We start from the raw sequence: 17,538 nt of genomic DNA on the forward strand, positions 1-17,538 counted from the left end.
CAAAAATATAAATTGAAACTGTGTAGATTCTATTTTGCAACAATTTGGAAGGATGTGAATGTGTTAAATTTCAACATAATATGTACTCATGACTTCTGTCATCACTTACAGCACACAGACTTCTAATGCTGCAGTCACACTGGATTATGGTTCTCCACGAGATATAGAGGTTGATGAATCGGACTTTGATAAAATGTCAAAGGAAGAAGTTTCTGATAAAAGTAAGTGTGCTCCTGCATTAGGAACGTTCAGTGACTGCTAAGGCACCTTGTATCTTGTTAAAGTACATTTAATGTCACGTCATTTGCAATCCTGAGTTTACTAGATCATAATATTAAACCACAAAACTTCAATTTTATGAGTAACTTATTGCTTGTTTTGGAAAAAATACTAAAAGCAAGAACAACAGATCCCAGAGTAGAATGTATCCTTAGGGCAGTTAATTATTTCAGTACATTGAATCATGCCACCATGTGATCTTCCTTGACAGACTGCTGAGCTTGTCTGTTTCTCCTTTTTTTTTTCATCTAGAGAAAACTGGGAGTTGGAAGATGTCCAGCTTGATTAACTGGTCAGTGGGTGTAGGATACAGGGTACATCAGGGCCCAACAGCTAGGACCAGGTGTGGATTGGGAGTAGGGGCAGCTATTCTCAGGCTGCGGCCTGGGACAGTGGAACCTGTGATTTCTGTCTCTGGTGGTAACTGTCCTGCCTTTCTGCCAGAGGATTCTGGTGTAGGCTGCACCCAGGATGTGCCTTTACTGAGGCACCACTGCATTATTGGCTATCTTCTGGATGGGAGGTTACACTGGGCTCCCTTCTGAACGTCGGAGATCTTCCTGAATCTTTTGGGGAAAGAAAATAAAAATTTATATTTAAATAGCACTTTCTATGACCACAGGACATGTCAAAGTGATTTATAGCCAACACGGTGATTTTGAAGTGTGACCACCGTGTTTTAGTTGAAGAACAGCATGGATTTCTTCTGCAAGCCAACTAATGTCAACAAAACCGAGCAGTATGGCTTTTCCAATACAGATCATGATATATGTCCTACTCAAATGTGAGCTGATTATTTCCAACTCCCATTTGGGGTTGTTCCTGTTCCAATCTGAATCTCTTGACGGAAAGATCTGTGGCAATATTAATGCAGTGTTAATCACCCATAGCTGCTGTGACTAGTAGTGAGTTGAAACCTGACTCTCCTTTCGAAGAAGGGTCCCGGCCTGAAACATCAACTTTCCTGCTCCTCTGATGCTGCCTGGCCTGCTCTGTTCCTCCACAGTGTTATCTCTAACTGCAGCATCTGCAGTTCTTGCTATCTCTGACCCTGATTTGTGTTGTTTTTATTCCTGTAGCTGTTGCAATTCTCTAAATTGTTCTGCATTCCCTTTAAGTGAGTTCAGACACAGTCCTGTTGAACAGAGAAGGACATCAGTGTGACTTGAACTTATGTTAGTCACAGGGCTTACCAAGGACAGGTCAAAGCAGTCAATTGAAGTCCACTGTTAAATGAGAACAAGAGAATATATCAATTGAAGATTAACTCACTTCCTGGCAACCACGCTTCCTTTCACAATACTGGAGGATGTTGAGTTAGGGCTTGGTTATAATCAATTACATGGATTGTGCTGACTTGAAGAGGTTTTCCATGTAAGTTTATGTTAATGAGTTTCCCGGGAAATGTAAACATTTTGTTTTCATCTAAATACATTCATTCATGGGATTATGTCTTTTGTGCAAAGCCAGTTTTGCTCATGATATTCTTGGGGCAGGTTGTTGATAGCTGACATGTTGCTTAATTATTATTTCATGGAACTTTGGTGGATGTAAGTTGTTGGATGATATTCCCTAAGTAATGTGGAGCCGCTATATTTCATTTCAAAAGTAATTGAGTGGAAATGAAATGCTTTGGATGTGAAAGCACAGAAGTGCGCTTTAGAAATGCAACTTCTGTCTTTCTGCTGCCATCAGCTTTAAGGTTATTTGTTTCTATAGTGACAAATGATTGTGTTCAGTGAGGCAAGGACTGTTTGTACTGGAAAGTGTTGGGCTTTTGAACTCCTAGTGTCAGCAACAAGTATTTCTGGGTCAGGAAGAAAGAACCACATTTCAGAATCTGGTTCTTCTACTTTGCCCCAAAGGTGATCTCTAATTCAATGTCAGAACTGAAGATCAATGCATTAAAATGATACTTTCCACTTCATTGCACACCAGCCTCCTGTTTTCATTAGCATGGAAAATTTGCTTTTAAGTAGAGGAAAGTGGGCCCTTTGAGATCAGAGATGTAAATCCTTCGTAATGTGACTGTTTATCAGCAGTCAACAAAAAAAACTGGGACTGTTTAAATGGCAAGCAGTGAAGACCGTACTGGGGTTTTTTCCAGTTGCTGAGTCTGGAGAATTAAGGAAATGGATATGGGTAACAATGATCTCAGGCCCGCACCCTGAATGTGTGGAATTCCAGAGAGCTGTTTGTACTGCAGACTCATTTTCACTCCTCACCTTTTGCTGGTAGCAGCCAAGAGCATAACCACAAGCTGCTTTACTGCATTTTTTTTTGTTCAGGCACAAGGCAAGACCATAGGCAGCTGATGATGAAAGCACAGATGTCACTTCTTTGTTAGATGCCCATATTGGAGAAAGTCTTCAGCTTGAGTCAATATTAAATGTTTAGTTAATGCTCTGATAGTTTGGAGAGTAGTTAATAGGTTATGAAGTGGCCTGTATTGGTTTGACAGGAAGGAGTAGTTGGTATACAAATAAGTATTCAATTTATGCTCTATTCAAGCCACATGAAGAGTAGAAAAGAATTATTATAATTGACTTTATCTCTATCAATTTTTTTTTTGCTTTTTTTCATTATTCATATTCATTTATTCACTAATTGGGTGTAGGATGTCACTGGGAGGGCATTTGTTCTGCGACCCTGATTGCCCTTCAGTACAAGTGGTTTGTTTTGTGTGCAAGTTTATGGTTTTTTTTGTTAGACAGGTGCTGGTTTCAATCACCACCTCCTGCCTGCTTTAAATTTTGGGAAAGGGAAGATGGATTAAATTTAATGCTTGTAACTGTGGCCCTGTCTGGCAGCAGAAAAGCTAGGGGCAACTGAGGAACCTTGGTAGAATGACCTCCCTGAATGGCATTTGCTTCCAGGGTTTCTGCCCCTTTTAAAAGCCTCCAAAAGCTGCTAGCCAAAGCAGCAGACTGGCAGTTCTTCAGCCCCACCGGCAGCACTGTGTAAAGCGAAGAAATGGAGTGCCGGTAAATTGGTTGACCTTGCCAAGGATGTCAGTCAAGTCCCAGTGGAAGGGGTTGGTCAGTAAGTTTCCTCAGGAGAGGGATAGGGGGTATCTATGCCATCATCAGGGGAGGGGTGGGTGGCAGGCAAGGTGGGAGCAGGGGAGAGGGGTGGTGTGCCCTCCACTAATGGCCACCCCAAGGGAAAATAGCTTCCCCACATGGCATAAAGTACCATGCAGCGGTTAGAAATCTTGTTAAGCAGGGGGTTGGAAGGTTATTGAGGCAGGCAGGATGCACGTTTGCAGTCAGATAAGCCACGATCTTATTGACTGAGAGAAGCAAGCTCGAGGGGCAGAATGGTGTACTGCTGCTTCTGATTCGTATCCTAGAATACCCCGCTCCTTCCCTCCTGATTGTGCAGATCTAGCTTTCCTCCTGGATGGATGCAGCAGTGTTTTGGGAAGGGTTAGATTTCAAATCTTCCTGATTAGAGCACTGGTATTTAACCTGTTTGAGCTAGGCTAGAATCGTGCTTCCCTAGATATGTGTACCCTGTGATGGTTTGGTATGAAATGAAGTTGGATAGTCTTTATAGCCAGGAAGTTCAAACTAATCCTAAACTGGCTTTTGCTTGGAAATTTGCACCAAGAGAAATTATGAAATAAATGTAGTAGAAATGGGAAATATCATTTTGATACATTGGTCTGAGTGTGAGATTTATCATATTTCCTTGTCAACTTTTCTTTTGATGTATTACCTTTGCTCAATTGCTCACCACAGCCATCACAAGCTTTATTTGCACAAATTCCATCCAGCTCATCTAGTTCACCCCCTGAATAATAGTGGGTCCAACTGATTCCAAAGTATTTGCCTCTTCTCCAGACAACAGAACTTTCCATTATTGGATTTTATTATCTATCTGCCATCATTCTTAATCTTGGGTTAATTGTATGTGTCACCTGTGTTCCTTTATTACTGTAGTCATGTTTTAACTTGAAATGTGCTCCTGATTAATATGACTGCATAAGGAAATCGCAGGAATGGATGCAAAGCCACTATTGTATTTCTGTTACAAGCTAATCTTCAAAACTATTGCTGCTTGTGCATGCTTAAATTTTGGTTCGAAATGGTGTTGAAACTGGGTGTACAAAAATCTTGGAATACAATTGCATATCAGCGTACATTTATTTCCTGAACATTGCAAAGACTAGTGCGCTTCTTGGTGTGAATGTTTCAGCGTAATTTCTTATCTGGTGCGGACAGGACTTGGTGATTTATAGCCAGTGGAAGCAAAGTCCTATCCTTAAAATGTCCTTTGTTGTGATCCCCTTTAGGAGATGTACTACAGATAGTTACACAGAGTTTTGTCTCAACTGGTCCAGGCTTTTATACCACCAGAAGAGATGGTGAGGCCAAACTGAGATTGGATGATCCTGATTCTTCAGAACGGCCACCAGTGACTGTCCATCAGACGTTCGTGGAGTCTGTTAGAAAGTATGGGGACTACATGGCCCTCGCATCAAAGAATGGCGAAAACTGGAAGAAGCTAACGTTCAAGCAGTATTACAATGAATGTAGAGATGCTGGAAAAAGCTTTCTGAAGGTAGATAGAACTACTGGCTTCTGCATGTACAACCACTGCCAGTTCAGAGTATATTATACTGTCTCTAAGCTTTGGATTGCTTTTTAATTCTATAGAAAATTAATTGTTAAAACTCTAACTGGACTCATGAATCCAAATGTGAAATGGACGTACCAAAACAAGCAAAGATTGCGATGTGGCAGTGTACATTTCTCTTCAGGTTGCATGGTTTTAATTAATGGTAGCTGCAGATGGCTTTCAAGTGCCCCAGCACAGCACAACTTAACTCTGGCTCACCCCAAATCCCACACGGGTTTTGGGCTGGGTGGGTGGAAGAGACCAGGTTAATGCACGGAGTGAGGGTGTTCTCACTTCCAAAAATGGGACGTCATTTCCAAAGAGACAGTATGAACTGCTGATGCCGGAGTCAGAGATAACAGAGTGGAACTGGAGGAACACAGCAGGCCAGGCAGCGTCAGAGGAGCAGGAAAGCTGACATTTGGGGTTGGGACCCTTCTTCAGGAAAATAAAAGTGAAGCTAGGTCTTTTCTGAAGAAGGGTCCTGACCTAAAACGTCAATTTTCCTGTTCCTCTGTTGCCTGGCCTGCTGTGTTCCTCTAGCTCCACATTTCATTTCCAAAACCATTTTACTGAAATTTAGAGGCCATTGTTACTTATTTTTTATTTCTGTGGGGCTGAAAATGTGTTCTGTTAGGATTGCTGATTGAGCAAATCCAGGATAGCGTATACACTTCAGATCTTGCAGATTGCAGTACCACTCAAATGCAATTTGGGAGTCCATTTCTGTAACTGGGCTAGGAGGTTCAATATTGAAATTGAGGAGTATGCTCATTTCGATGCATCCTAGAGCTGACTAAACAAAGATTCGTAGAATCCCTACAATGTGGAAACAGGCCCTTCGGCCCTACAAGTCCACACCAACCCTTGGAGCATCCCACGCAGATCCATTCCCCCATAACCCACCTAAGCTACGCATCCCTGAACACTACAGGCAATTTAGCATGGCCAATCCACCCAGCCTGCACATCTTTGGATTGTGGGAGGAAACCAGAGTACTTGGTGGTGGGGGGAAACCCACACAGACGTGGAAGCAGGCCATTCAGCCCATTGAGTCCACACTGTCCCTCTGAACAGCATTCCTCCCAGACGTACGCCTCTATTCTATCCCTGTAACCCTGCATTTCACATGGCTAAACCACCTAGCCTGCACATCCCTGGACACCACAGGCAATTTAGCACGGCCAGTCTACCTAACCTGCACATTCTTGGACCGTGGGAGGAAACCCACGCAGACACGGGGAGAACGTGCCAACTCCACACAGACAGAGCCGCCCGAGGGTGGAATCGAACCCACGTCCCTGGCACTGTGAAGCAGGAGTGCTAACCACTGAGCCACTGTGCTACCCAGAAGATCCTGGCTAATTTAGAATTGTTGCAACCATCCTTGCAGAACACTTCCAAGTTTCTGCCTTTCTGATTTTTGTTATCCTTGCTCCCATTTATACCTGTGATGCTGATCCCAGTTTGCTTTTAGTGGATTTCCTGAATAACGTGTACATTACCATTTTCAGCCCTTTAACTCCACATGAGTTGCCTAATGCAAGTTGCAGAGGTTGTAAGTGGTTTTCTACACATTCCTGTTATTAAATAATGTACAGGACCTTTCCACTTTTTAGGTATTTTTAAACAACCTTTTTGTGTATGCGATCATGTAGCTTTTGGAGTAAGTGGGACTTAAATCCAGACCTTCATTGCTCAGAAATAGGGGCACCATGACTGCACCATGAGAGTCCTCCCCTCTCCAATTCTGTCTTTTTGTACACCGCAGTGTTCTTACACACAACTGAACATTTCATTTGCCCCTCCTCATATCACCCAAAGTATCACTTCATGTATGACCACCGCCAGTGAACCTTCCCACTTTTAATCTAGTTTTACATTAAAGTTTCTACCTGCATCCACTCGACACTCCAATCCAGATCAACAGCTTATCTCTGCCCGGCTCAGCAAACCAGTACCATTGCTTGGAGTGTTATAGAGACCCAAACCTGTTACAGTGATTAAATTGTGGTGAGTAATCAACTACTTTTAAAATTGAAGTAATATTTGCTCATCGTGAAAACAACTTTATTTTTTGTGTGCTTTGTGGGTTGCAATATGTTCATTAGTGCATGAAGTACCTTTGTGAAGACTCTATTTTGTTTAACATCTGCATTTATTTGCAGCTTGGACTCCAACGTTTCCATGGTGTTGGAATTCTGGGTTTCAATTCTCCAGAGTGGTTCATTGCGAATATCGGAGCAATCCTGGCAGGGTATGGCTCTGTTCATTGATTAGACTGTGATGGCAGAAACTGTGGTATTGTAGGAGGATCATTTAGTTGCTGCAGAAAATGTAGCTCTCTTCCAATTTGCCTTTCTTTTGCACTAGAACCCACTAAGGCATTTCAATGTGGCACCGCTCCGGTACCTGTCCAAATATCCATTTTCATGTATGAATGTTAATTCTAAGTGTAGGCAAACCTTTTCGAACCAATTTTGATCTTTCTTTGAAATTAACACACGCTAACTATCAGTGAATGTTAGGCTGTCCAGCTATATAAAGTGACCATGGGAATCACAGATTTCATGTAGTGGAGGGCATTCAGACTAACATCTCTGTGCTGGCTCTCTCTGATCATTTTTACTTAACATCATCCTCCAGGTTCTCCCTTGAAGATCAACCGCTTTCAAATAACAATGTAATTCCCTTCTATGCTTCTACTACAGCCTTGGGACGTGCATTCCAGACCTTAACTACTTGCTGTGTGAGAAGGCTTTTCTTCAGGCTTCTTTTGTCTCTTACTTTAAATCTGTGCCCTCTGTTCTCGATCCTTTAACAAGAGGGAACAGTTTCTTCCTGTCGACTCCATTCAGGATCCTTTTTATCGTTTTGAATATCCTTATCAATCTCCTTTTGGCCTCCAGGTGGCACGGTAGTTAGTACTGCTGTCTCTCAGTGCCTGGGGCCCAGTTCGATTCCACCCTCGGGTGACTGACTGTTTATGTGGAGTTTGGACATTGTCCCCATGTCTGCGTGGGTTTCCTCCAGGTGCTCTGCTTTCCTCCCACAGTCTAAAGGTGTGCAGGTTAGATTGGCCAAGCTAAATTGTCCGTAGTGTCCAGGGATGTGCAGGCTAGGTGGGTTGGCCATGGGAAATGCAAAGGTTACAGGGATAGAGTAGAGGGGTGGGTCTGGGAGGAATGCAGTTCAGAGGGACAGTGTGGACTCAATGGGCTGAATGGCCTGCTTCACTGTATGGATTCTGATTCTCTTCAAGGAAAGCAGTTCTACCTTCTCAATCCACCTCCAGAACTGAATTCCTCTTCCCTGGAACCATTCCCATAAATCTGTCTTCTGCACCCTCTCCAATGCCTTCACATCCATCCTAAAATGTGATGCCCATAATCTTTCAATTTCGAATGTACTACATAAAGTTACTATATCTCATTCCAAGATGGTTTTAAACTGATACTTTCATCGTCTAATCAACAATCCAGAATAAAATCCCAACTTTCTTCCGGTTTCTAAATTAATATTGTTGATCCCTATTTTCATCTACTTTGGCCATATCTTTAAAAGGGGGCTGTGATGGCAGGGTCAGACAAGAAGTCTGGTAAGACCCATCTCGATGTCAGGAGCATCTCACTGGATCTTTGACAGAGTTTCTAATCACCCTGTTCAGAGATGTTGTCACATACCTCTTGAGCAGGTGGGACTTGAATTTGGTCCTCCTAGCTCAAAGGTATGGACATTACCTTGCATTGAGTGGCGTGGCAAATTGCAAATTAAGGGGCATTATTCCTTGTTAAATACCTTATTAATGGCCCAGTTCACCTCATTAATATTCCGCTTCCAATCTTGCAGCATAAGCTAGGCATCCGACATTCCTCACAGCCCAGTCATCATGCCTTTAGGACCTGAGGACCAATGGCTGGGGCGATGGAGTATGTGCGCCTCCTCAGCTCACGCAGGCAGCCAGATGGTCACATGACTGGCTGCAGCCTTTGGGTGATGAGGGCCTCCCATGTACCTGTCTGTCAGAGACACTGGTGAGAATGGCAGAGGGTGAGTCTTGGTAGGAGGTTTGGTGCATTGGCAGAGATGGTGTGTGGCACTTACCCCTGGCGGAACAGAGAAGGTCACAGACATTCTTATGATACTGCTGGCTATTCCTCCTCACTGTTGAGATGGCACTGACCTGGATAGTGATCTTGGACTGGGCTGCCTAGGTCTGGTGGTCTGGCCTCCATTGCCAGCCTTTTGGGAAGTGAACTGCTCTTGTATCAACCCCTTGACCAGGAGCTCCTGGTCCCTGTCAAAGAATTGCTTCACCGTCTTCCCCTCCTGTGACACGTTCAGCCCAAGCAGTGCAGCTTCAGAATACTGGCACACATAGACCTTTTTAAAGATGGGGTGGGCACCGGGGATACTGGTCTTTTGGCGAATAGGAGCAGGACTATGAAGCCTGCTCTGCCATTCTATAAAATCATGCTGATCTGCCCCCAGTGTCAACTCCTGTTTTGTGCCAGCTTCTTATTGCCCTCAGCTCCTTTAAAAATCTGTCTGTTCTTTTAAATTCTCTGTGATCTAACCTGCACAGCTCTCTTGAGTAGAGCCTCGCAGCAACGGTTCCTCCAAAAATTCACCCTTAGCCAAAAACAAAAGCAAGATTCAGTCAGTTATAGTTTGTCTTCTTGTATTATAAACTCATAAACTGTTAATTGTGGTGAAGAAAGGACCAAAAATATTTCACTTTTCTGAGCCAAATTTTAAAAGTTAAACAATGGCTACATGGAAAATAAATTCAATGTAGCCTGACGGTAGTGAGATCTTTGTGTTTAAACAAAAGTAAACAGCAGAACGTTGTGTAGGACATTGACTATGAGTCCAATACCCTTTGAGTTTCTTTCTTGTGAGTCATAGTCTACGGATGTGCATCATGCATGTATAAACATTAATTAAGAATGCTTATTGGTAAGAGAAAGTTGGTACTGCTTCTCCACACAGCTGTTAGGGATCATACAGCACAATAGTTCTTTCCACTAAGTACATGAATATAAAAACGTCTGAAGTCCTTTCGTTCCAGCTGCTTTTATCACATTCTGGAAGGCACTACATTGCACCGTTTGCCAAAAGTCTGATAAGCAAACATCCTCTTCTCTCACTCACCCTCTCCTTTCCTTATTTTGCTTTTCTCCTTTGTTCTCTCCCTGTCTTCCTTTTTTTGCCCCTCTTGTTTCTCCCTCAACTTCTTCTCATGCTCTTCCTCTACCCTTTTCTCTCTTACTCGCGCTCTCTTTCCCGCTCCCCTCCTTTTTATCTTTCTCTTCCCCCTTCTCTTTCTTTACCACCTCCTCTTTTCTGTATCTACCTGCCATACTTTTTCTCTTTCGACCCCTTTCTCTCACTCCTGCCTTTCTCTCTTTCTTATCCCCCACTTTCTGTATCCCCTTTTTCTCTCTAATCCACTCCCTCCACGCCCTCTTCCTTCTTTTTTCACCCTATCACCCCCACTATCTGTGTACTTGTGCGTCTCTCTCTCTTTTTCTCTGTCCTTTAATTTTCTTGCATTCATGCTGTTTTTCTCATTTGTTCTGTCTCTCTGCAACATACCTAGAGATGTGAGATTTCACTGATGACTATGACAATTGATGTATAAATAACAATAGTTGCAGAACTTGTATTTCCAAGCATGTCCTGTTTACAGCTGTCCCAAGTCTCCACAGGAATAGCAGGTTAAATGTCAAGGTGAACACTTAAAAGCAAATGCCTAATAATCCCACAGGATTACTGTTCACCATAGACAATATATTCATTCATTAACTAAAAGTCCATTACAATTCTGACCTTTATAATGTTCAGGATTAACTTTGAAAGTAACTTGGACAAAAGTAAGAAATTGCAAAAGGAAATCATGTGGTTGTGAGCAAAAGTAGATTGTGTGTGTGTAGTAGGAATGCATTAAATAGTAATGTGTAGAATTTCTGAGTAATTTATTCCATTATAAAATAAGAAAAGTAATCATCAGGTGCTGTGGAGGGTTGAAGAACTAAAGGAAAAATTAAAACCAAAGAAAACGGGCCTGATTTTTAAACCGTACAAAAAGCTCATGGGAGAAGTTTGAAAATAAAAGGTAGACCAATAAGTTACAAAACCAAACCATCATGGAATAGGAAAAGAATTAATGAAGAATCCTCTGGACACCAGTTTAACAAAAAGAAAGATACTAAGGATAGGGCCACAAAATAAAGACTGAGCAAAGTAAACGCACAGGTTACAGTAGAGAGATGGCTGAAGTACCAAAGAACCATCTTGTCTTCTGTTATTACTAATAAAGGAAATGAAATAGGCATTTCCTCAAAGGATGAGCTTGAAAGGAATATCAGTGGTGTAGGGATAGAAAGAAAGGTTGTAGATTGATTTGCATCAAAGCTAAAAGGGGATACAAAACCAGGTCCAAATGGTACGCACATAAATGCATATTTGAAGAAGTTAGGAGGGAGACAGCTAAAGTATTTGTAGAGATGTCCAGAGATGCCAGAAGACTGGTAAAACAGCACAGTATAAAACCTGGGGTCTAAAAATCAGTCAACTTAATAGTAGTAAGAAAGATGCTGCAGCGTATATGGAAAGAAGTGATTCTTTCGAGAGGAGATATTAAAAAAAATCAGCATGGGAAAAAAATAGAACAGGGCAATGCTGATAATCTAGATTTTCAAAAGCCTGTGTGAAAATACCATGGTATCTTGTATTTCACGGTAGGCTCAAAACACAGGGCATTTGGAATCATTGAACAAGTGTTTGAATAGCAATCAGGTTTTGAGTAAAGATTTGTAGCTCGGGTGCTGGTTGTAAATGTTGGTGTGCTCACTGAGCTGGGAGGTTTGATAGCAGACGTTTCGTCCCCTTACTAGGTGACAACCTCAGTGCTATGGAGCCTCCTGCACAAAACACTACGTGGGACAAACAGCTAGCAACCCTCATCCACAATTACCAGCTAGCAACTAAACGACACGACCAGATGCTCATGGTTTCAATACACACAGACAAGAAAAACCACACTTTCAACTGGGGCAACACTACTATCATTTGACAAGCCAAACAGAGGACATCTAGGGAATTCTTGGAGGCTTGGCATTCATCCGCGGACTCCATCAACAAACGCATTGAATTAGACCTGATTATCCCGACCATTACAATGCATAACCGGAACCAGCAAAAACCAGACCATATAAATTCAAACTGGCACAAGACAACAGTGCTTCACAGGAGGCTCCACAGCACTGAGGATGTCACCTCGTAAGGGAATGAAACATCTGCTATCAAACCTCTCAGCTCGGTGAACACACCAACATCTATTTGAATAGGGAGCAAATTGACTGAGAAATGGAACACAGTGTAGAGGTACAAGGTAATATGGAGGAAGATATGAGGCGGTGTTATTAAAATAAGGCTGTATTGGGATCATTGTTATTCATAACGTACAATAATGACCTTGAGTGGAAGTAAATAACTCAAAATTTGCATATGATGATAAATTGGGGATCCAGTTAACTTTAACGAAGAAACACAAGAAGTAATTAGAAAACTTGGTGACTAGGCCGTTAATGGCAAATACATTTGAATGTAATTTGTGGTTATGTAAGGTGACCTTCAAAGCTTTGAAAAATCTTTCCAAGTTTGGGGGTAAGCATAACATGAGAGTTTAACTGAAAAAATCCTGGTGCTGATTTATCTCCCCTCTACCCTTGATTTATTTAAATGGCCTCCGAGTAGCAGGTCCCCATTCCTCCCGCAATCATTCAGTACAAGTTATTGTAATTTGCCAAACCTTTTTGGGAGTGGGGGAGTAGTTACCGGAACAGCTGCTGATTTTCTGAGCCTTGCATTCCTAAAGATTTTTTTTTTCCTTTTCTCGTATAGTGGATTGGCCGTCGGAATCTACGCTACAAACTCTCCTGAAGCCTGTCAATATGTAGCAAGTGACAGTGAAGCTAATGTTTTGGTCGTAGAGAACAACAAACAACTACAGAAGATCTTGCAGGTTGTGGACTATTTGTCAAATAGTTCAGTGAATCAAGTTTTATTATAAAAGCAAAAACCTTAGTCTTGCATGAATTAGTAATTATTTCCTGTCTAATGTCTATAACATTTGTGCTTATGTATCTTTTTTTAAACCAAGTATGTTTATAATTTCTTCTGTTTAATCAATGCTAGTGATATATTTCATACATTTACTCTGATCATGCACTGTATTATTTGAGAATGCAACTTAAATTTTACATTCTGAGATTTGGGATCAACCATTCTTGGACATCCTCTCTATTTGTGTTTACGCTCTCTTCATGTTTATGTTTGTTATATTTACCTGATGCCTTTATTTTCTGTTCTTACTACTTTATACTCGGGTAGTTTCCTTCCAGCTATAGAGAGCTGTAACACACCAACAGGGCATTTGGCCTGTCAATTCCAAGCCATTAGTTTTCCCCCACACATCCAACTCTCCTCTTCCTCAACATCAAACCCTTTCATTCTTCTCTTTTCAATAATCTAACTTTTCCTTTGAAAGTGAAATGAACCACTGTTAAAATAGTACGTGACATCCCTGGCACCTACTATGTGTAGAATTTTATTTCTAATCTTCTTTCATTCTTTCCATAATTATTTCAAACTTCTTTCTTACAACTTAGCTGACTGTTGAGAGCATAGTCTCTCCTATTGAAATCTTCTGGTATTATTTTATCACTTATTGAGATAATCATGTCTGTGAATGTATTGAGCTTTTTTATTCTAACATCAAACATAGCTATTTCTAGACCTTTTGCAGCTTGGTGGAACGTGATCACGCGTAATCTGTGTATGCGTTTGTACTTTTTGGGTCTTTTTGCGTACAGGTAATGTGTAACTCTTCTTTTTCAGATTCAGGATCAGCTTCCCCACCTAAAAGCAATTGTACAGTACAAGGATGAACTGAAGGAGAAGAGGCCAAATCTTTACACTGTAGGTATATCCAAGATTGAGCCCACGAAACTCTTTGCTACTTATTTAATCAAATCCAGTGTAAAATTCCAAATGATTAAAACCACTTATTATATAACAGGCCTACTGCAACAAAAATGTTTTCAACAATGTTGGCCTTGAGATCTCTGGCATTTATAACTAGCTGCTAGACAGCATAATATTCCCCTACAAGGAACTGACAATCATACTTTGCATTCTCTGCATATTTCACCTACCAGAGAGAGGATGGTCAGTGAACGAGGAAAGGTTTGAAGCAATGTGACTCAAACGGAGGCAGTCTGTAACATTATATAAAACAAAATTGATTGGATATTTATAAAGGAAGAATGTAGAAGCAAACAAGATTTGATCAGATGGCTTCAGTTGAAGAGTTGGAATTGATAACTGCCTGATCGTGTTAAAAGACATCTCCTGTGCAGCCGTTTTTGTTTCTTTTCTGATGTTTACAGTGAGCACTTCAGGTTGTTCCACGGAGATGTTCTGCTGTCCTGGTCTGGTGTTACTATCCAATACTGAATAATGTTGCTGCCATAGCACAGCAGTTCTGCTGTCAGAGCGTTTCCATGAAATCGAATCTGCTCTTTGGGGAGCTCATGTGATGTGTGTGGAACACATTTTCAGTTTTTAGCTGAACAGAGCACTATGATTGCTGACTTAGATGTTACTCCCCTATCTTGATAGTTTTTATTTGTCATCTGGCATTTCTATTCTGTATGAATTGTTGTACAGTAAGATTATAAAACATGCAAACTTTTTACAGTTAGGAGTTGTACTCTACATTTGCATAACGTTACTGGCGTAGCTGCGGGTTGTAGTAAAGTGAGATGCCAATATAGTTGAGATCTGATTGTGGACACTATTGAATTGTTGCCTGTAATAAATGAGAGAGATCTTCGACGTGACATCAGGTGAGACTCTGATATCAGGTTGGCATTAGGGACTACATTACAGTGACATTTTAAGGTTTTGTCTATGATGATGAAGAGAGCAATAAGCTAAGTATTGCTAGGGATAAAACAAAAAAGCGCTTTGACAAAGCACTCGTCAGGACAATTCGGATGAATGCCAGTTGAAAGGGAAATCTTTATACTGCATGAGAGAAAAATGCTGATGAGTTAGCAAGTGAACTCTGGTGGAGTTGTTGTCTTGGAAAACGAATCAATAATGATTGATACTTGACTGCTGAGCTTTGTTTAATTTTGAAACCAGGCAGGTTGACTCCGATCAGGCTGTTACTCTATGGAATTATCAGCAAATTGCTGTCACCCTATTTTGATGAGTTGAAGTAGGTGCAGTGTATGCAAATATCTTTCTGTCTGCAAAGTGCAGGCTCCATATCTTAATATATGTACCTTCCAGTACGTTAAAGTGCACTACACTGTGAGCCTGACTGACAATTCTTAATTGTTGTCAGTTTAATTCTTCACACCATTTTATAAATTGACCTGATGAGTGCAAGACAAAGATCTTCGACAAAATGTTTCTTTTGTTCAGCAGTACTCCAGATTTTACTGCCAAATGACTATGTACAATATAAGTATTTTAACCTTGGAACAGTGGAGTTTGAAGGATTAGGACTCCGATAATAGAGGAGTGGGGTTTGAAGCACAACATGTAGGTCAAGTTTAAGATACTTGTAAACAAAGTACAGATAGCTGGCTTTTACGAAGGGTGAGTAGGAAAAAGGGCAGCAATAGAATGGAAGAAAAGTTGAGGGAAAGGATGTAAACCGCATTTATTTGTTTCTACATTATAAATTATTGGATATCATTGCCAACCAAGACAAATGGAAAATCCAAAGTAATGAAGATATCAGAAAAGAAACTGTTTGGGAAAACTAAGTAAAAAGTGAGGTTAGGAAAGCGATAACAGTGTGGAGCTGGAGGAACCCAGCAGGCCAGGCGGCATCAGAGAAGCAAGAAAGTTGACATTTCAGGTTGGGACCCTTCTAACATGTTCTTTTTGAAAAATATAAAGAATTCCTAAACTTATTTGTTATGAATACATGTAGAAAAGCTGTTGGAAATTTCCAAAGGTAACATGATATCAAGCATTGTGGCATTGATACCAGATTATTTATTTTCAGTGTTTACAGAGGGATTACAAGCTGTGAGAAAATTGAATTTCTTTCTAGGGAGTTGGGGTGCGGATGGGGGAATGGAAGAAATGAGAATTGAATTAGAAGTTTCAGAAAGTGGGTAGTTACTAATGGTCTAAGGAGACTGATAGATGACAAGGCTCAAACAGGTTTCATACAGGAATGCTAAAGAAACAGCTGTATTCTTGTCACTATATTTTAAGGAATCTGTGGAAAGTAGACTGGTGCCTAAGGTTTGGAAAGTAAATCATGGAATCCCAGTCTTTACAAATGAGCATAAGACTGAACCTATGACCTGCTATAGATAAAATATTACAAGGCATTCTGTAAAGGAAAATAAAATGCCTGGACAGGTATGGTACAGTAACAGGGAGTCAACTTGGGTTTATTGTGCCTGTCAATTTTACTAGAGTGGCTTTTGTCCACCCCACCCCCCAGGGTAGAGTATTTCAAGAAGTGGAATTGTATTCAGCTTTGGGTGATTTTCTCTGATAATGTACTTTCTTGTATCTGAAATAGTGGATGGAGTTCATGCAGCTTGGGAAAGATGTACCAGATTCTCAACTTGATGAGATCATTGCTTCCCAGAAACCGAATCAGTGTTGCACACTCGTTTACACTTCGGGGACCACTGGACCGCCAAAGGGAGTCATGCTGAGCCACGATAATGTAAGAGTTGTCCTGTTAATATGTTGCAGCTTGGTCGTGCTTAATTTAATGTCACAGCTTTTTATGGCTTTTTTTTTTAAAAGAAAGTCCTTTTTTCCATTTTAAAGTAAAAACATTTTTGGTTCTCAATTCAGCCCTAAATAGATCATGGGCTAAAGATTTGTTGGTGGATCCCGATCCACCATTGTGAGGATGTGACAGTCAGGAATTTACCCAGAGGAATTTTTTTTTTGAGGAAGTGCCTGGTTAACTGACTGCCTTTAGAAGCTCCATTCAATACATCCTCCCGCTGCATGAGCAGTTAGACGTTAGAATTGCTGATGCAAAGAGAGAGAGGACACCGCTTGATGGTGCGCTCTGGACATGATTTTAAAAGGTTTTTGTGTTTCATAAAATAGCTGCCAGGCTGTCATTTGTGATGGTCCCATTGCTTTTGGCCAGGCAGTACTCACTGTCCCAAAACCACCTCATTGAAAATGAGGCTGGATGTTAGTGGGAAATCGTAGTGGCTGCTTACCATTGAAAGCCACATCAGGCTGAATCTAGGACTGCCTGTCATTCAAACCTCTCTTCAACTTGATTGAGTTATCTGTATTTCACTTCATTCTGTTGTTCGTAGTGATCTGAATGAGAAAAAAAGCTTTACCATTCAAAACTGTTTTATTTTATGTTGAATTGCAATCACATGCATAATGTTGTTATATGAATTTTGTAATTACGTGCTGTATTTATAGCTATATTTTTATATATTTCGTATTCACCATTCTCTGAACGGATCAGTTGTAAGAGATAGTAAGAACTGCCGATGCTGGAGTCTGAGATAAGTGTGGAGCTGGAGGAACACAGCAGGCCAGGCAGCATCA

At 41.0% G+C, this 17,538-nt stretch overlaps 1 protein-coding gene across 1 annotated transcript; it reads left to right on the forward strand.

Moving 5' to 3' along the window:
* Positions 1-88: 88 nt before the first annotated feature.
* On the forward strand, positions 89-16,815 carry LOC125486440 (long-chain-fatty-acid--CoA ligase ACSBG2-like). Its single transcript, XM_048613908.1, has 7 exons — positions 89-221; positions 4,577-4,845; positions 7,071-7,159; positions 12,811-12,931; positions 13,807-13,887; positions 16,526-16,675; positions 16,810-16,815. The coding sequence occupies exons 1-7, from the start codon at positions 89-91 to the stop codon at positions 16,813-16,815; spliced, it is 849 nt and encodes a 282-aa protein (XP_048469865.1).
* Positions 16,816-17,538: the final 723 nt, after the last annotated feature.

The sequence above is a fragment of the Rhincodon typus genome, chromosome 29, assembly GCF_021869965.1.
Source record: "Rhincodon typus isolate 14 chromosome 29, sRhiTyp1.1, whole genome shotgun sequence".
NCBI lineage: Eukaryota > Metazoa > Chordata > Chondrichthyes > Orectolobiformes > Rhincodontidae > Rhincodon > Rhincodon typus.

Coding starts and splice junctions, on each gene's coding strand:
- LOC125486440 (XM_048613908.1), top strand. CDS start 89: ATGACTTCTGTCATCACTTACAGCACACAGACTTCTAATGCTGCAGTC. Junction 4,846..7,070: donor CTGGAAAAAGCTTTCTGAAG/GTAGATAGAACT, acceptor ATTTATTTGCAG/CTTGGACTCCAACGTTTCCA. Junction 13,888..16,525: donor AGAGGCCAAATCTTTACACT/GTAGGTATATCC, acceptor TATCTGAAATAG/TGGATGGAGTTCATGCAGCT.